Raw genomic sequence first — 21075 nt, forward strand, 5'->3', positions numbered from 1 at the left:
TGTGTAGCTATTCTCTACAACTACAAATTCTGCTGTCACGGACGCTCAGTTGTTTTGCACCAAATTTACCTTCATAAATATTACACAACACCGGCCAAACATCTATATTGGAGCAGCCTATCCCACTGACTGTTAAAACATCATTTCCCACAAACCTTAGCGCCAAGCAGGAACAGGGGGAGGGGCGGGGAGGGGTGGGGTACAGTACACTTAGGTACCGTAGGTGGCAACAGTGCTCCTAAAAAGTTGGTCGCCATTGAAGAAGAAGAATCTTTGCGCCAATGTTGTTTCACAACTCATTATGGCTGAATGCAGTGTTTTGATGTGCGAAGAAAAGCATCATGAAAAAGTGCCTGTTTATGAGTTTATGGATGTAAACTCTAAGGAGTTTCATATCGGCACATTTAGATATTTGTGGCTGGATGTGTTGAATCCGGAGGTGTATTCATACAATGACACAGCCCCAGAGATAGAGGACGTGGAATTCATTGAAGAGCTGGGCATTGAGCCAAAGACACTGGAGGAACTCAAAAGCATCTGCAGGTATAACATAGAGATAAGTGTTTTATTTCTGTATTATTTATTTTATGACATATACTGTCTTTTCAGTGTTGATTCTCTGAGAAGTGGACACAAAGACACAGACAATGTACCGTCAGATCTTCATTTATCCACACTAAAGTAGGTTAAAGTCTCTCCTCCCAGCACTGAATATGATTTGATTTGATTAAACTTGTTGGAAATTGGTAATGTAGAAATATCTAATGAAATATGTACAAATATGCTGATTTTTTAGATTACGCAAGAGAAGACAAGATTATAAAGAAACTCTCACCAGAGACACTGTTGACAGACATGAAGTCTATGCCAATGAAATGGTATGTTCATTGCGAGTAATCCTTTACACACATCATCTAAAAATTTAATTTACAATATCAATACCTTTTTTTTTATGTAGGAGATGATATCTGTGGGTAAGAAGCCTGATAACCTCAGAGACCTGATTCCTGAGGGAGAAATCATATTGACCTTTAATATTATGTATCCCATTCTGTTTCAGCGGGTATGTCTTGTATGTAACAGAAACACAAAGATATGTTTAATTTCATATAGCAGTAGTCTCTGTAAGTTTCTCCATGTTTTTTCCAGTTTAAGCATGTGAGGGCATATCAGACTCTGCATGTTTTGGGCTCTCAGAAGCTGAGTGATCTTAGAGATGCCATCTGCTGTGTCAGTGACTTGCAGGTGTTTGGAGAGTTCAGCAACACTCCGGATATGGTACCACAGTTCATCAGCAAGGTTAGAAATATATACATACATAGGATGCCCTAAAACACTCAGTATAAATCGCATTAGAGCAGGGCCAAACTGACATTGGCAAAGATAGCAAACATACAGCTGAAAAGTTAATGTTCTATTTTTCTTAGGATCATTACAAGTCTGCTTTCTTTTTCTTCAATGGAACCTTCTTCAGTGACACACGGTACCCAGAATGTCAAGACATCAGCATGTAAGACCTATTTGTAGGTTAATACTAAATTAAATACTAATTTTTAATTCTATGTGATGTTGATACCCATAATGTAATGCAATATGACAGCTTTCAGAAATTTGTATCTGTTATTGCAAGGCTTGCAAGGCAAGTTACAAAAGACAGCAGATGATAACTGCAGATATGAAAGACAAATCTTGCTCAATACAGAAACTCATCAGAAGCATTTGAAACCTGATTTGAACGTGACTTGTTCTGAATCTGTCACACTACTCCAGACCAAATATCACAGGACTAGTCATTTTTCAGAGCATCACATTTGTACACTCACAACAATCAATACACAGGGTTCTTGAAGTACTTGAATTTGACTTTTTGAAATTTAAGTCCTGCAAAACCCTTGAAAACAGCTATATTTATGAAAATGTACTTAAAAAGTACTTGAATGTTTAAAAGGCAGTATATATGAAATTAGTGTTCATTTTTGTTTTTAATAAAAACAATCTTTTCTTGCAAAGTTAATGATGCAGCGTGCAAGATATAAATACAGAGCCATATTTTGCCTGGCTTTCGATTAAAATATGTGACGATTCTAATCTGTTGAGATGCTAAACAAATTGCGATACAATTAGGGGTAGGAGTTTATATGAATGTATGTCTGAGGGGAACTTACTGTCTTTAGAAAAGTTTAGATGGTATTTTTTTCTTTTCATCTTGCCTCTGTATAATGCATATTAAAGTTCATAAGTTCAGCGCTGCTTTGTTTACAGCGGAAACCAAGGAAACGCTTTAAGCGCCACCTGCTGGCAGAGTGTGAATCTGCATCTCATTCTGTGCAGATAGTTAAGTGCAGATATTTTTCATGTATAGTTTCACAAAACTGAAGTCAGACCATTCTATTTTTGCTTCAGATTTCGAAATTATTCAGTCTAATTTAGATTAAAAACGGCTCATGCTGCATGTATGCAGCATCTTTGTTTGGATCATAATTAAAATGCAGTGGTTACCTCTAATTTTAAATGGAAAGAGCACATACAAAACCTTATTTTGTTTATATGAAGAGATGTCTTTTATTTGTGTTACATATTTATTTGATTTGGTTTGTTTTAAAATTAAAATTTTGTTTTGTAATTTACATGTACATTATATTTACATTTTGTTATTTAGCAGACACTTTTATCCAAAGTGACTTACAAATGAGGACAATAGAAGCAATCAAAACCAACAAAAGAGCAATAATATGCAAGTGCTTAATTAGTATGTTATTATAGTGTTATATTTAAATTTCACAAAGAAACATGCAGCATGTCCAAGCAATAATAAAAGAGCACATTTAATTTATAATTTGTCTTAAATCTCATTTTGTAAATTAAAAAAAAAAAAATTGTGAAATCAAAATCGAATCGAATTGTGAGTTGAGTGAATCGTTACATCCCTATTACATTATGTATTTTAACAGTTTTGTTCAATAAAACCATGTGATTACTTGGTTCTGATACTTTCTTTGAACCAATTATTATTGTCTCATCTAATAGATGTAGTCATACTAAAACCTGTTTTTCACTTTCTAGTTTTATTACGAAAAAATATCAGATTACTCATTTGCCAAAATAATCAGTTGATTACTTGATTAATAAAATAATTGTTAGCTCTAGATTAGTTAAAATTTCAAAATACAACTACATTGTTTTGCTTTTAGTGATTAAAAGACAAATATTTTGTTATTGAAAATTTCTTAAATATAGTATTAAAATATTGTCTCGTTCTAGTGAACCAAGTATCTGTATTTTGTCTCCTCTCGTGAGCTAAGTGTATTGTCGCACCCCTAGTGTCTATGATTGCTATATAGCTCATAACTTTCCAAGTGTATGATGAAGCTTTTACTCTTCAGGTCAATCATATATTCATGAAAAAAAAACTCTTTGAATAAGGAAAGCGATAACTTTGCCATAGTATCCTTTCAAGTTGCCACAGGCGTTGCATGCTTTGCATGTGCTGCACTTTATTTGTACCCTTTTGTTTTATTAGTTTATTTATTAGAATTTGAAAGATAGTAACGATATTGTAATCTCTGATTTTAGTCCTTGAAAACCAAAAACTTAGTGCTTAAAGTCCTTGAATTTCATTTGGCAGTTTCTGTACGAACCCACTTAAATGCAGTCAATAACTGGATTTGATTTTGTCATTATTATTCAAGTCAAGTCAAGTCAAGTTGAGCTTTATTGTCATTCCGCTACATGTGGGGACATGCAGTGGAACGAAATGTCGTGCCTCGCAGGACCACGGTGCTACATAAATACAGACATTACAACAATGAAGTAAAAAAAAAAAAACACTACAAACCTATACACTACTAACAGATTTAACTATAAGTATACTATATATAAGTATTTACCCTATACAAACTAAAAAGGATAAAAAATACAACTATGCGAATGCTTCACATAAATATTACCCTATACAAACTAAAAAATAGAAGATAAAAAATACAAACTATACGAATGCTTCACAAATACTGTACATGTGCAAAGAGAGACATTTGAGTCAGCAGCTGGTTGGGGAACAGTGCAGGATGATTTGTAGTGCATGAGCATGTAAACATACATATATTGCTGAGTTTTTTGTGAGATTGTGCACACGCAGCAGTGTGTGTAAGTGTCCATAGTGCACATAGTGTAAAGTGTAAGTGTCCATAGTGCACATAGTGTAGAGTGTGAGTGTCCATAGTGTAAAGTGTCCATAGTGCACATAGAGGAGAGTGTCCATAGTGTAAAGAAAAATAAGAATAAAATAAATTTTAAAAAATAATTAAAGTTCCATACAGTTTTTCTTTGGTGTGGTAAGGTTTGGGGTGGGGGGTGGTCCATGTTCAGGAGGTAGGGGTTTGCATGGGGTTTCAGAGGGGGGCGGGGTGGTTTGAGTTCAGGGCTCTCACAGCCTGAGGGAAAAAGCTGTTGAGCAGTCTGGCGGAGTGGGCTCTGATGCTCCGGTACCGTCTTCCTGATGGTAGGAGCTGGAAGAGACTGTGGGAGGGATGGGTGGAGTCCTTCACGATGCTGTTGGTTTTGCTGGAGCATCGTGTAAGGAAGATGTCCAGGATGGAGGGGAGAGGGGCACCGATGATCTTTGCAGCTGTGTTCACTGTCCGCTGGAGGGTCTTGCGGTCAGCAGCACTGCAGTTCCCGTACCAGACAGTGATGCAGCTGGTCAGCACACTCTCAATGATGCCTCTGTAGAATGTGGTGAGGATGGGTGGAGGGAGACTTGCTCTTTTCAGCCGGCGGAGAAAGTGTAGGCGCTGTTGTGCCTTTTTGGAGAGTGACATGGTGTTGGTGGTCCAGGTGAGATCCTCTGTGATGTGCACCCCCAGGAATTTAGTGCTGCTGACTCTCTCCACAGTCGAGCTGTCGATGGTCAGTGGGGGGTGGTCAACGGAGTTTCTCCTGAAGTCCATCACAACCTCCTTTGTCTTCTCCACATTGAGGGACAGATTGTTTGTGCCACACCATTCAGCCAGCTGTGCCACTTCCTCTCTGTAGTGCGTTTCATCGTTGTTGCTGATGAGACCTACCACTGCAGGGCTCCAGACAAAAAAATCGAGTAAGGAGCCATTGGCTCCTATAAAAGAAAAACTTAGGCGCCAAATAATTTTTTTAGGTGCCACAGAATAAAAGTGGTTTATTTTATTATTATCATTTTATTTTTCCCACCTATTTTAACATTTCAATCATTTTGTCATGTGTTTATGTCTTATCTTTTCTAGGCTTTATCAGCATTTTAATCCATCTTGTAGATGATCAGGTCGACCGGGGGACTAAGGTTCACTTAAAGTGTGAATTAAATGTCTTTTACAACTTGAAATATACAGTCACAAAGAATTGTTCGTTACACAGAATCTGTACCAATATCATGGACCATAAGCATCACTTGGCAACTGAGTGCAGTGCATCCTATAAATGTTGTCAGGTCTTTCACACATTCAGTCTGTTTTTCTTCATTAGTAAAATGCAATTTTATAGGAGGAGTTGAATCATGTACAACAGAATAAGTAAAAATATTAATATGCAACAGCGCATAAGTTTATGGACACTGAGTGGTTATTCTGAGGTAAATGTATTACAATGCAATGTTTACAAGCTTTATACATTTCCTCAGTTTGAAACACTGAATGAGCTTTTACATAAAACATTTCAGTAAGTTGTACTATAGGCTTTCTTATTGCCTACCTTTTGATCATGTTCATTTCATACTATAGTAGTAAATCGAAATATATAATGGGTTCACTTGCTGCTTTAACTGAGGTGCTAAAGAGATCGCGCCTGAGCATTAAGTGCGATACTCTCCGCTCGCGCGATCCGGACGCATACACGGACCGTGTGGACGCGGAGTACTGGTGTTTATATTACCGAAAGTGTGCGCTTGTGGTCCGCATTAAAGAGCACCCAAACCGCATAATTTGAATTTCGTAGCATTTTAAAGCTGATGCTTTATTTATTAAAAAGTAAGACAGCACAAAGCTTTTTGCGATTACTGGATGGCAAGTGCGCTTCAAATAACAGGAAGTCCATGCATTAACAGAACACAGCATATAGACTAAGATCTCGATAAGTATCCACAGAGCTGACAGCTTTACCTGTTGAAGTTTGTTCAAGTTGTGCACGAAATAGACACGGCTTTTCTGCACTTGCACTTTGGGGCTGTTTACACCTGGTCACTTCATGCATTTTTACCTGATCGGATAGCTATCTGATCCTGAAAAGACCAGGTGTAAATGCCGTCCGAAACGCATTCGAGACGGATATAAATCCAATCGCTGGAACCACTTCAGGAGGTGGTCTGGGCGAAACCGGACAAGTGTAAATGCATCTGGTTGTTGAAACCACATATGGTAATTTTACTCCTCCCATAATATTAAAGTAATAGACGTGTGAGATCGTTTTATAGGCTATATGGCATGTTGTAGTCAGATATGACAGCGCAATGCAACAAGCATCACCGCGGATGAGTCACGGAGTATTTCTTCAGCAAGCGACGCGCAAACTGAATGAACCTGAAAGTAAGCCGCAGACGCTCAACACACAATCTTCTTCATTAAAAGTAGCGAGACTAGCCTATCTTTCCAGTGCTGATGCCGCGCGCTCTCTTGATATTGAAATTAGCTGATAATTAATAAAATTATCCATTGCTTTCATTGACGTGAACTCCGTTATATTTGCATATGAAGCGGGAATTGAAGAACGGATTTATATCCGTTTTGCGAAGACACATTTATGTGGCCAAGTGTAAATGGGGAAACGTTTTAACAAATCATATAGATATCCGATCAGAGAAAATGCATGAAGTGACCAGGTGTAAACAGGCCCTTTCAGGTCTCTCTCACTGCGTTCAGCAGACTGTGTGCGGCAGAGACGAGGACTGTTTGAAACTCTTTTCCAGTAAAACTTTGATGCGCATCGTCTTATGTAAGTTTAATACGTGAACATAACAAAAGATGTGAGCGCAAAACAATCGGGAAAAAAGTACTTTCATGCAAATTATATATAGTCGCCAGTGGCGACCTCAGCAAAAACTTCACTCGCAAATCAATATTTTTGGTCGCAAATGCGACCATTTTAGTCGCAGTTTGGAGCCCTGCACTGTTGTGTCATCAGCAAACTTGATGATGTGGTTGGAGCTGAACTTGGCAGTGCAGTCGTGGGTCAGCAGTGTGAAGAGCAGCGGGCTGAGCACACAGCCTTGTGGAGCACCTGTGCTCAGTGTTGTAGTGCTCGAGGTGTTGTTGCCGACACGGACTGACTGAGGTCTTCCAGTTAGAAAGTCCAGGATCCAGTTACAGAGGGAATTGTTAAGGCCCAGCAGGTTTATCTTATTTATGAGCTGTTGTGGGATTATTGTGTTGAATGCCGAGCTGAAGTCAATGAACAGCATTCTAACATAGGAGTCTTTATTTTCTAGGTGGGTAAGAGCCAGGTGGAGGGTGGAGGAAATTGCATCGTCCGTAGAGCGGTTTGGACGGTATGCAAACTGGAGCGGGTCGAGTGTGTTGGGGAGGCTGGTTTTGATGTTATGCATGACTAGCCTCTCAAAGCACTTCATCATGATTGGAGTCAGTGCTATGGGACGGTAGTCATTGAGACAGGACACAGGTGATTTCTTTGGTACCGGTATGATTGCTGTGGATTTGAAACACGTGGGGACGACTGCCTGACTCAGCGAGGTGTTGAAGATATCTGTTAGGACATCTGTCAGCTGTGCAGCACAGTCTCTCAGAACACGGCCAGGTATGTTGTCAGGACCCGCAGCCTTGCGTGGGTTAATCCTAGATAGGGTCTTCCTTACGTCGGCTGGAGACAGACAGAGCGCCCGGTCGTTGGGAGGTGTGGGCAGTTTTTGTGCAGGTGTGTCATTCTGCATTTCAAACCGTGAATAAAAGTGGTTGAGTGCATCGGGGAGGGATGTGTCCTCATCACAGGCCTGTGGCGGGGGCTTGTAGTCTGTGATGGTCTGAATGGCTTGCCACAGGCTCCGTGTGTCTCTGCTGTCTGTGAAGTGGTTGTTGATTTTTTGGGCATATGACCGTTTTGCTTTTTTGATGCCACAGGACAGATTGGCTCTTGCTGTTTTGAGGGCTGCTTTATCTCCTGATCTGAATGCTTCATCTCTGGTCTTTAGCAGCCCACGAACCTCTGCTGTCATCCATGGCTTCTGGTTTGCACGTGTGGTGATGGTCTTGGTGACTGTCACATCATCAGTGCACTTTTTGATGTAAGCAGTCACAGTTTCAGTGTACTCATTCAGGTCTGTGTGGTTGTTGTAGGTGGCTGCCTCTTTAAACATATTCCAGTCTGTGTCCTGGAAGCAGTCCTGCAGTGCTGAGGTGGCATTGTCTGGTGCAGCTGTGATCTGCTTTTCAACCGGTTTGGTGAGTTTGAGAAGTGGTCTATATGCTGGGATTAGCATAACAGTGATGTGGTCGGAGTACCCGAGGTGGGGGCGGGGTTCAGCCTTGTAAGCGTTCTTAACTGTTGTGTAAACAAAGTCCAGTGTGTTGTTTTCCCTTGTTGCAAAGTTCACATGTTGGTAGAACTTTGGCAAAACTGTCTTTAAGTTTGCGTGGTTGAAGTCACCGGCTATGATGAAAAAGGCGTCGGGGTTTTTTGTTTGTTGTTCACTGATGGCGCTATACAGTTCACGAAGCGCGTCCTTAGCGTTTGCACACGGGGGGATGTAAACCGCAACGATAACAATGGCCGTGAACTCCCGCGGCAGATAGAACGGTCGACACTTCACAACCATAAACTCCACCAGCGATGAACAGTGTTTTGATAGTATCGCAGCATTGTTACACCAGTCTTTGTTGATATAAACACACAAGCCACCTCCGCGTGTCTTACCAGACAGTGATGAATCTCTGTCCGCTCGGAAGTGGGATAGCCCGTGCAGTTGAATGGCGGAGTCCGGGATGTTGTCGTTTAGCCATGTTTCGGTGAAAACAAACACGCAACAGTCCCTTGCCTCATGCTGTGTAGATCGACCGAGTTGAATTAAGTCCAGTTTGTTTTCCAGAGAGCGGACGTTTGAGAGCATGAGTGTTGGAAGAGCCGGTCTTGAGGGGTTAGCTCTTAGCCTAGCTCGTATACCTCCGCGCTTACCGCGCTTCCGTCCTCTCTCACACCGCTTGCGACGCTGCCTTGTGCGGGTAGCGTCAGTAGGCGAGGCCGCGGTCTCGAGGTCCGGCTCCAGCAGTAAACAAAGGCCTCGTAAGCTTCTCAGTAGCCGCCGGCGAGAGTTGGTGTACGTAAGCGTTGCTGATATCCAAAAGACTTTGGCGATCATAGATGAATTCTGGGGTGATTTCCTTAAGAGTTGGCGGTAAACTGACACTATTTGGAGACGAACAGACGACATTAAACGACATAAAAGCACCGTCTTTGGGACCCGGAGCAGCCGCAGCGATCGATCGCGCCGCCATCTTCCAACATAAAAGAACATTCACTTTTATGTTCTTCGTTGAGAATGTTTTTACATTTTGAAGTCCACTTGTCAAGACAATTTCATTTATTACATGTCTATGTATGGAGTGAAAACCAAGCCACAAGGTCAGAGAAACTGCCTGGAGATTTCAGAGACAGAATTGTGTTTAGGCACAGATCTGGGGAAGGCTTCAAAAATCTGCTGTATTCAGGGATTCCGTAACACTTTAGAATACCGTTTCTTTCTTACTGCATAACTAATAAGAAATTATTGAAGAACTAAAAGGTAATTATTCATTAACACTTAACTCACTACTGTTAACTACTAACGAAGATGTTAACTAATAACAGTTAGCTAATCGGTAACTAATGTATTCTGTCATACTTCCTGAAGAATTACTATTAATTATCTACTAGTTAAGGTTCAAGAAAAATAACTATGAAGTAACTACTAATGAACAGTCATACACAATTACATTGAGTTGGGACCCTTTCATATAAATGAAGTAGTAGTATGAGAATGCAATATTAATAAATGCAATGCGCAATAGAGGTTTTGTCTGTGTAGTGAATTGTTTTGTGAGTGTGTTTTGTAAGAAATCAGCTTCCGATAGGAACCCCACCACCACTCCAGTGCCATGCGATAACTTACCTTAGTTTTTATATTTTATATACAGTACTGTATGTGTGCCTCCTCAGCATATACCATATTACCATTGATTTCTGTATGTAAGACAAGGATTGAGGGAAAGTGAAAATACAGGTAACCCATTAGTAATATTTAATAGTCAGACCATTCTATTTTTGCTGTTAGTGTGGATTCCTCCTGCATGGCTTTAAGGTACACTGTCTGTCAGCTGTTGAAACTAAAGCGTAACTATCATTTGACAAATGACATTTACACAATCTGCGGAGATGTTGGAATTCTCCGGCGTAAACGCTACATCCATCGCTCTTCAAGGCGCAGTTTTGCACATCTATCTGATGTTGTCTCCTATCCAACATTTTTTCGTAAACCTCAAAGGCTGCTGTACAGACCTACTGGGATTAACTATAACAACCTGTCTGTGCCTATATATAAAGAGACATCTCGGGCATTTTCTGAGTCCCCGTGCCTGTTGAAATCGGCGTTTTTTAATGCTCGTTCCGTTAACAACAAAGCTGTGACTTTATCTGACATCATTGTGGAAAAAAAACTGGACATTCTATGTCTGGTTGAAACATGGCATAAGCAGTCGGATGGTCTTCTTTTTAATGAACTTACTCCTGCTGGCTACGGGTTATTTGATCTCCCGTGATCCTCTGGTAGAGGTGGGGGTATCATTGTGCTGTATAATCAACGATACAGTTTAAGTCCTGTAGCTGCTCCTTTGTTCAATTCATTTGAATGCCTCGTTCTGACTACATCTGAGTCCCTCTCTACTGCTATAGTTACAGTCTATCGGCCTCCTAAGGCAAACAAAGACTTTTTACCTGAATTTGCAGAGCTGCTGTCCTATTTGTGCCTCAAATTTGAGAGAACTCTCATTCAGGGGGATTTTAACATCCACATGGACAAAAAAGATTCTGCATTAACAAAAGACTTTTTGTCTTTACTGGAGTGCTTTGACTTGAATCAGTTTGTTGACTGTTTTACACATAGCAAAGGACATATTTTAGACCTGGTGATTTCAAGTGGATCTCTTGCGTCTCAGTTGTCTACTGTTGATTTAGGATTGTCTGACCATCTGGCAATCTTTTTTGATCTGTACTTACCTGGTGCCAATATCTCCTCTTCTCGTATTGTGACATATCGGAAATGGAGGTCAATTGAGGTTTCTGATTTTTCTGTTTTCATTGATTCCTCATTAAGTAGTTTCTCTTCATCTGATCCATTAGAGACAAAGGTTTCCATGTTAAATTCTGTTCTCCTGTCTGGCCTGGATACGTTTGCTCCTCAAAAGTCACATTCTGTTTCATATGTACGTCCTGCTCCTTGGTATAATGACGATTTGCGTATGATGAAGACATCTTGTCGTAAAATGGAGCGGAAGTGGCGTCTTTCTGGTTTGACTGTTAATTATGAAGCTTGGAAAGATTGTTTACAAGAGTATAAGGCTAGAATTGTTTCTGTTAGATCGAATTATTTTTCTAAGATGATTGATGACAACCAAAGAAATCCGAGACAACTGTTTAACTCTATTAACAAATTGCTGAAGTGTAATAGTTCTTTACATGTTACTGCTTCAACTCATCTTTGTAATAAGTTTCTTGACTTTTTTGCTACCAAGATTGATAATGTACGCAAGGGTATTTGTGCTTCTACTTCATCGTCGTCATCTTCTGTTAATGTTTCTTATGCTGGTACTGTTTTCTCAAATTTTTGTACACTTGATTCATACTCTCTTCAAAAGGAGGTTTCTCAAATGAAGCCAGTCACTTCTTTACTTGATCCTATACCTACTAGTCTGTTTCAGTCATGTTTTGCTTCCTTGTGTCCTGTTGTTTTGAGCATTATAAATGACTCTTTGTGTACTGGGGTTGTCCCGCCAACTTTTAAAATTGCTGCAGTTACCCCAGTACCAAAGAAGACAAACATTGATTATGAAAACCTTTCAAATTTTCGTCCCATATCCAATCTTCCCTTTCTTGTTAAAATTTTGGAGCGAGTGGTTGCTTCTCAGTTAATTTCTCATTTGACTGAAAACAATCTTTTTGAACCTTTGCAATCTGGCTTCCGCAAATTCTATAGTACTGAAACAGCACTGGTCAAGGTTACTAACGATTTGTTAATTGCTTCAGATTCTGGTTATCTTTCAATCTTAATCCTTCTTGATCTCAGTGCCGCTTTTGACACTGTAGATCATTCGGTTTTAATTACTCGTCTAGAAACTGTTTTTGGGGTCTCTGATATTGCACTTAATTGGTTTAAGTCCTACCTCTCTGATCGTAAGCAATTTGTTTCCATGGGTGGATTTAGGTCTAAAATTGGTGTAGTGCAATCGGGAGTCCCTCAGGGATCAATTTTGGGCCCCTTGCTTTTTAACATCTATATTTTTACACTTGGTCAGCTTTTGAGATCTCTTGGTCTAAAATTTCACCTTTATGCAGATGATACTCAGATTTACATACATACTAAACCTAATGACACTGTGTCTGTTGATTTTCTTTCCACATGTATTTCTAAGATAAAAGAATGGATGTCACAAAATTTTCTTTGTCTTAACAGTGAAAAAACTGAGGTTATGCTTATTGGTTCACCCCACCAATTACGTAAAGCTGGGTCGGTTACTTTGTCCATTGATGGTTCAACTATGGAGTTTAAAACAAAACTAAAGAATTTGGGGGTTATTTTCGATTCCAATCTAACTTTTGAACCACATGTTCAAAGCACTGTTAAAACATCTTTTTTTCATCTTAGAAATATTGCGAGACTACGTCCAATGTTGTCCTTTCCTGTTGCTGAGAGGTTGATTAACACTTTTGTGTTTACCCGGATTGATTATTGTAATGCCTTGTTGGCTGGGGTATCAAAAGCTACCCTAAACAAATTGCAGGTAGTGCAAAACTCGGCTGCTAGAATTCTTACTAGAACTAGGATGAGAGATCATATTACACCGGTCTTGGAGTCTTTGCATTGGCTTCCTGTTAGTTTTAGGGTTGATTTTAAAATTTTGATGCTCACTTACAAGGCTTTACATGGGTTGGCACCACAATATTTGTCTGAGCTTTTAATTCCTTATACTCCAACACGTGACCTTCGCTCATCTGAAACTGGTCTTCTTAGTGTTCCTTTAACCCGTTTAAGATTGATGGGCGATAGGGCTTTTTCTTCATTAGCTCCAAAACTGTGGAATTCTTTACCTATTGAGATAAGGCAAGCTAAAACTCTTAGCACTTTTAAATCTCGCCTTAAAACTCATTTTTTTAGGGTAGCTTTTAATTAAACATTTGTATTACTCTAAAGAGTAATGTATTATTTTTATATTGTTTTATTTGTAGTGTTTTTGTTTTTGATCTTTTTATTGTGTATGGTTTTATCTGTTGTTGTAAAGTGCTTTGAGATCTTCATTTAAAGGCGCTATAGAAAATAAAGTTTATTATTATTATTATTATTATTATTAATAGATAATAGAATTATCAAATAATTCTTCAGGACTTATTTCGAACCTGAAAAAGTAGGCCTATTCTAAAGTGAAAATATTGGGAACCCATTAGTAATTAATAGTTATTAGATAATTCCACAAGAATGACTTAGAACCTGAAACAGTATTCTAAAGTGAAAATATAGGGAACACATTAGTAATTAATAAAGAATTATCAAATAATTCTGCAGGACTTATTTCCAACCTGAAACAGTAGGCCTATTCTAAAGTGAAAATATAGGGAACCCATTGGTAATTAATAAAGAATTATCAGATAATTCCGCAGGAATTACTTAGAACCTGAAACAGTTTTCTAAAGTGAACCTATTAGTAAATAATAATTACTACATCATTTTGACTCAAATCAAACTTACACTCTAAAAAAACAAAACATATAAAAGTAATCATAAACATTGTAAAATACACGACACAACCCAGATAGCAACATAGTGTCGGCCCAGATGCGGCAAACATCTGGCACATGTGGAATGATGATCTGGCCCACATGTAGCGTGGAATGATGGCACTTGGACGGACCGCTCCTGTATTTCGCCAAAGAAATGCACCAATTCAGCGACGCTGCAACTTCCCTCGCCTGAAGAGGATGAAATAATGCCTGCGCTCAGTGAGAATGGGGAGGGGAGGGAGGGAATGGGGGGTGGGGTGAGACTAAAAAACAAACATGACCCAACAGCTACATCCCAGTGTTTCGGTAAATAAATAAACAAACCACCATTTTACAGAGATTATCTGTAGTAATTTGGGTAGTTATGGCAAGGCAGTAGAGTTGGGGTTCCTTTCCGAAGCAGATTTCCTACAGAACATGCGCACAAAGCAATTATTTAACATACAGGCAAAAACTTATGCACAATTATAGTAGAGTCCTTTTGGGTGTGCAGCAAACAAAACGCACATTTAATTTCCATTATAGGCTAATAATAGTAGTAGTGGACTGTAACAAAGTTGCTACTGTAGTTGTACTTTGTACTTGTCCTTTTTTCTCAAGTAATTTTGAAAATTAATAGGCCTACTTATAATTTTACTGGAGTAATATTTTATTGGGATATCTGTACTTTTACTCAAGTACTTGATTTGTGGGCCACAGCTTGATTATTATAGTGACATTTGCGTGTAACTATTCAGTAGGAGTTACTTCATAGTTATTTTTCTTGAACCTTAACTAGTAGATAATTAATAGTAGTTCTTCAGGAGGTATGACAGAATACATTAGTTATTGATTAGCTAACTGTTACTTAGCACAATCATAACATTTTATTACATACTGATTAGTTAACACATCTCATCTTCCTTAGTAGTTAACAGTAGTGAGTTAAGTGTTAATGAATAATTACCTGTTAGTTCTTCAATAATTCCTTATTAGTTATGCAGTAAGTAAGAAACGGTATTCTAAAGTGTTACTAGGGATTCTAAGTCAGATTGCTTGTTACCCAAAAAGTCTTTAGGCAATAATAACTGCCATATGTAATAGGTTCTTCAACCAAGCACTAAGTACTGAATTACATGTCTAAATACTTGTGCCAATGTGATGTTTCAGCTTTCTATTTTTAATGTTATTAATCAAATCTATTTTTATAGGGCTTGGAGTTTAGATTGAATTGGACAACAAAAAAAAGAAAAGGAAAAAAAAGCTTTTTAGCATAAGGTTCAAATGTGAAAAAGAAGTGTTCTTAAAGATTTCTAAATAGGGCTGTCACTAACGATCATTTTGGTATTCGAGTAATCTGTCGATTATTCTGCTGATTAAAGGGATAGTTCACCTAAAAATGAATATTCTGTCATTAATTACCCTCATGTTGTTCCAAACCCGCAAGACCTTTGTTCATCTTCAGAACACAAATTAATATATTTTTGATGAAATCCGAAAATCTCTCTGACCCTCCATAGACAGCAACACAACTAAAATGTTCTCAGGCCCAGAAACGTAGCAAGGTAAAATAGTCCATGTGACATCAGTGGTTCAACGGTAAGTTTATGAAGCTACAAGAATACTTTTTGCGCGCAAAGAAAAGCAAAATAACGACTTTATTCACCAATTTTTCTCCTCCTCATCCCATCTGCCACGGCGAGCCGCCATTTTGGAGAGTATCACGAAGCATGTGCTTGCTCTCCTCTAAATGTAAAATAAAATGTTGAAAATAAATTAAAGCAAACATATATGTTAAAACTGTGAACTCAATGCGAACTAACAAGTGACAAAGATGGAGTCAAAGATATCAGTCTCTCAGTATGTAGTTTTTACAATTATAAAAAGGTTTAATATTTATGAATTGGATTATAAACTTGTCCATTTCGTTGGGAGTGCAGTGCGCATCCCACTTCTTGCTTCTGAATGGCTGCGATATTTGATTGATTCTGTTGCGTCTGGTGTGGACAGCCAAATTGCTTGTCGCTAGAATCGTCGCGTTGCGTCTGGTTAGGACACAGTGTTAGCATATTGAGAAAGATATTAATGTATTCCCCTGTGTTTGCGTAGGTTTATAATGATTTACCTTACAAATCTGATGAAATGACATGCGTTGCATTGGCATATAAATGTTATAATAAACCCAAACTCGCAACAATATGTAGAGTTTGAGACGCTCCACACATGTAAGGCAAAATGTAATCGAGGATTTTTTTAAAGAGGTCATCGGATGCCCATTTTACACAAGTTGATATGACTTTATGGTCTTAATGAAAAGTCCACCATGTGGGTTTGGATTCTGTTTTCCCTTCATAATAAAAAAACTTCATTCAAAAACTGCATGTTGTGTTTACTTGTGTTATCTTTGATTAATATTTAAATTTGTTTGATGATCTGATACATTAAAGTGTGACAAACATGCAAAAAATAAAATAAAATCAGGAAGGGGGCCAACACTTTTTCACACCGCTGTATATCTATGGAGCCTACTAAACTTCAGCCGCAAAACTAGCTGACTAGCACATTATTAGGAATGGCGATTTGCAAAGATTCATAAAAACCCTTATACTCACTTCTTCTGTAGATAAGGCTGGATCACGAATTACATTATTATTACATCCAACAACTAAACACTTCAATCGCTTAATCGGAGACATTTTGTCTTCCCTTGCACCGGAGGCGGACAGCTCTCAGCTCACTCAGGGCGGGTATAAGGTAAGATGGTCTTGTCAATCAACTATCGTGGGAGGGGCCTGTACAGAACTACTTCTAGGGATTTTTAAAAAACCACTGGGTGGATTTTTATCATTATAGGATGGATGTGTACACACGCTTTCAACACACATTTATGTTAAAACAACTTGTAAAGTGAATTTTGACCCCTATAAAAATTTGACCCACCCTATGACCCCTTTAAAAATTGAGTACTCGAATTGAATCAAGGAATCGTGACAGCCATAGTTCTAATTGCACTGTTATTAAAGTGAATTTGGACCACCAGGCACCACAATGAAAAACAACAATTATGGTGCCTTTAAAAATAACATGTTAAGGTTGAATTAACGTTTCATTCACATTGGCTATGTTCACACTGCAGGCAAATGTGGCCCAAATCCAAATTTGTTTTGCTCACATGCGACTCAGATCTTCTCATGGCAGTGTGAACAGCACAAACCACATGGAAACTGATCTTTTCAATTCCGATTTGTGCCACTTCCATATGTGGTACTAAATCCGATACAGGTCAGATGTTTTGCAATGCGACCGCAGTGTGAACAGTCATGTTGGAATGGGCCGCAAGGCACCATTTTGGAATGGCTGCAGACAGCAGAGGGCATGTTTCCTAATGCATAACAGTTTAAAAAAAATGTGGTCTCTTCATCACAATGCGACTGTATGGCTTTAGAATACTTGGGGGTTTGTTACTCTCCAATATACACAGTTGTTTTTTTTTCTATTTCTTTGACAATTTAAATGGAACAAAAAAAAAGTTTATGGAAGAGTTAGCTGTGGAAGGTTTACAGACTTTGTGCATTTGCTAATTTATCTAATTTGTGTATTTGTTGAAGCACCACACAGGAGTGGGCCCGAACCAGAGACTTCCCAGAATTCAAGACTGCCAAGATGGAAGACACATCTTTCTATGACCTGAAGATGAAAGTTGGGTTTCCATATTTATACACTCACCAGGGTGATTGTGAGCACGTTGTTATCCTCACTGATATCAGGTCAGCCCTTTCTCATTTCATACACATTTTTTTTCAAAGTTTCTAAAAAATGGTTTAATTCTGCTTACAAAAGAATTGGAGGTTGGTGTTACACAGTTTAACAGATTTTTTAAAAAAAGTTATAGTCATGGATTTAATAGTGTATGAAAGGAGGAGATGATTTGATTTGTTTCTGTCTTCTATGGTGTTAGACTGGTCCATCAGGATGACTGTTTGGACATAAATCTCTACCCACTCATAACTCACAAGCATAGAGTCGTGACGCGGAAGTGTTCTGTGTGTCATCTCTATATCAGCAGGTAAACAGTAAGCTTATAGAGCTTGTTCAGCCATAATGTTGATTTTATAAGTTGTCAATTTTAAAATGTCATTTTTAAATTTCTGTTTGGGTTTTTACAATAGCAGTTTTCTATTTATAACTAATATTCTGTGGTTAACATTGTTTAGAGACTTTCATGTTCAAATGTCTGTATTTCAACATGCATTTGTACCTCAAATGTGAATTTCTAAACTTTTTTATGCTTTTAAATAGTTCCTAGAAATTGGACAACAACTACCAAAATGATGAGCATTTGTGTTGTGCTTGACAAATGTTGTAGTACTTAGTTACCTTTTTTTTTTAAGCGCACAAGTGTTTCAGAATTGATCTTTTAAATATTTCTTTATAGTAGAAAAGAAAGGTAAATCTCATCAAGATTTGTTATCAGACCTTATTTTACCCTCTGACATAGAAAACTGCTATTATATAAACCTATTAGAAAGTTTATTAGAACTATTTTCTGTCTAAATATTAAAAACGAAACAGTTCAATAATGTAGTACTATTAATATATTAATATTAAATTTTTTGTATAGTAAAAGGAAGTTGTTATATCTTTGCATGGCAGATGGATAACAACCAGTGATGCTTTTGCCCCTACGGACCCCTGCCTGTTTTGTGACCAGTGCTTTCGAATGTTTCATTATGATGATAAAGGAAACAAGCTAGGAGATTTCCTGGCCTATGCCTATGTTGATCCAGGCACATTTAATTGATCTCAAACTTAAAATATACTACTATTATATTGTTTGTATATGTATTGACATTTTTGTTAAATTCACTTTTTTTTTTATTGATTTCAAAAAGTATTTTGTCTGCAGCAAATCAGTTACCACAAATATTTGAACCTTTCTCAATTTGCTAATATTAATGTATTAAATCAATTATATCTCATTCACATTTATGGCTTTTGCAACCACAGTGTAGAGGTATAACAATAATAAAAATGTCTGTTCATTGTTAAGATGTGAGTGTCGACAGTTGTAATATTAAAAAGTATGTATTTAGGAATTCAATTATGAGTTGGACACTTAACAAAATTCTCATCACTAAAGTGAATAATATGTGTCTAATTTCACAGTTGCCCCACTATTGTTTAAAGGTGCCATAGAATGGAAGCTTTATTTACCTTGGCATAGTTGAATAATAAGAGTTCTGTACTTGGAAATGACACACTGTGAGCCTCAAACACCATTGTTTCCACCTTTTTATGTAAATCCCGAATGCAAAAGACCACTGAAAAATAGGCGAATCAGAACATAACACCGACTGTGACGTTACAGTCGGGACCACAAATAGTTACGCCTCCAACATTTGCATATACCCGCCCATGCTCTAGGCCAGCCGCCAGTCGAACCATCAGAAGTTCTGCAGGTATTGTGAAGAAATAAGCGAGGACAACAGGGAAAATGGTAGATCATGGAAATTTAAATGTTCTTTTCCATGCTGTGCAGGGAATGTGATGTGCAGGGTTTGGTTGGTGTCTGTATTCAGAAAGGCACAGAAAGCAAATAACGCATTCTAATAAAATAACACGAGCCACTAGAGGGACATGGTTAGCTCCTTGCTAGTGCTAGCCTGTTACATTACAGTACATAAGATTTCACTTACCACATAAACAGAGTAAGGAAAGATGACTGAGAATGATGGCGAATGATTTACAGATCCTAAGCACCACTGACAAGCATCTGATCTTGTAAAATGTGTGGTAAGTACTGCCGTTCCATAGTATAAATGGAGTATGTGCGATCACAAATCTCAAAAGTGAAACTAAAAAATCAGTTTCAATGGCCAGCATATTAATAGCGGCTCCCTGATGCCCGCATTTTATTTACAGTATAATTACCCAACAATATAACTGCGAGAAAGTAGAAATATATATTTTCCCTGTGTTTCCTTCCTGCTGTGTGAGCTACTGAAATGAGCTGCACTGTGAAACAGCCACTCAGAGCACAGCTCAATATTATTATTCATGACTCTTCAAAATAAGGTAATAACAGACCATTTCATTCTAGGGAGAAAACCTAGGGTTGTAAATGGACATGTAAAACCATTTCTGGAGAATTTTTGTCCTTACCTAAGCCATATACCTTCTATCAGTGGCGGCTGGTGAGAAAATTGAGGTGGGGCTATGGCACACTGTCACAGCAAACAATTTCACAATAAATCAAAGTAATATTATTTATTGCAATGCAGACAAAGTTAACGAACATCCGGTTACCTTTTTATTCATTAAATCATCTCCGATCAGTTTTTACCCGTCTCAGTTAAATTTTGGATACTTCCATGACTGATACAAATCTGAGGATAACCATGTACAAGAAAATCAATTTTTTTTTACTTATACAGGAATTTTGCTCCTCTCTCCTTCTGATTGACAAACTTCTCAACTACTTTCTTATTGAAGTCAGGAATGTCTTTGACCAGTTTCTTCTCAATAGAAAGCATTGCCAGGGCATGATCCTGGGTCATTGTATTTCTTAGGACAGTTTTGATCCTCTTCAAAATAGAAAAGCACCTCTCTGAATCTGCTGTTGTCATAGGCGTGGTGATTATGATCTTGAGAAGACTGACAGTCTCTGTGAAAGTACTTTGAGGAACTGCACCACTGGCAGCCCTAAACTCAGGGTTCTCATAGATGAGGGACAAGCGCTATATAAATGTAATGAATTATTATTATTATTATTATTATTATTAGTTCTGTTTTGAGCTTGGCCTTGTTCAGCATGGGGTATGCCTCCACGGTTGTTTCAAGTGCTGATTCAGGAAACTTTACACTGTGTTGTGGAAACTAATCTCCATGCAGCAATGTTGCACTAACAAGGTGCTGGGTGAAGGAAAACCGCTCCTTGGAATGAATCAGGATGGTATCACATACCTGTAAAACATTTTTATCAAAGTGATTCTGAGTGAACGTAACATACACATTATATTATTACTAATGTTTAAACGCCAGTATTCCTCATTGCACTTTACTTCTCCTGATCTTGAACTTGCTATTGGTTTCCTAAACAAA

General features: G+C 38.2%; 1 protein-coding gene across 1 annotated transcript; it reads left to right on the plus strand.

The window, feature by feature from the left end:
- Positions 1-261: 261 nt before the first annotated feature.
- snapc3 (small nuclear RNA activating complex, polypeptide 3) lies at positions 262-19073 on the plus strand. The gene is made up of 9 exons (XM_079423064.1): positions 262-543; positions 610-681; positions 797-878; positions 959-1063; positions 1150-1299; positions 1428-1510; positions 17583-17741; positions 17933-18040; positions 18628-19073. The coding sequence occupies exons 1-9, from the start codon at positions 302-304 to the stop codon at positions 18773-18775; spliced, it is 1149 nt and encodes a 382-aa protein (XP_079279190.1). The 5' UTR covers positions 262-301; the 3' UTR covers positions 18776-19073.
- The last annotated feature ends 2002 nt before the right edge of the window (positions 19074-21075 follow it).

This window comes from Barbus barbus (genome assembly GCF_936440315.1).
Source record: "Barbus barbus genome assembly, chromosome: 8".
In the NCBI taxonomy this organism is placed as follows: domain Eukaryota; kingdom Metazoa; phylum Chordata; class Actinopteri; order Cypriniformes; family Cyprinidae; genus Barbus; species Barbus barbus.

What these genes read in the sequence shown, in the direction of transcription:
- snapc3 (XM_079423064.1), top strand. Translation starts at nt 302, where the DNA reads ATGGCTGAATGCAGTGTTTTGATGTGCGAAGAAAAGCATCATGAAAAA. An exon ending in CTTCATTTATCCACACTAAA is followed by an intron (nt 682 to 796) that starts GTAGGTTAAAGT and finishes CTGATTTTTTAG; the next exon opens with ATTACGCAAGAGAAGACAAG. An exon ending in TGTCATCTCTATATCAGCAG is followed by an intron (nt 18,041 to 18,627) that starts GTAAACAGTAAG and finishes TTTGCATGGCAG; the next exon opens with ATGGATAACAACCAGTGATG.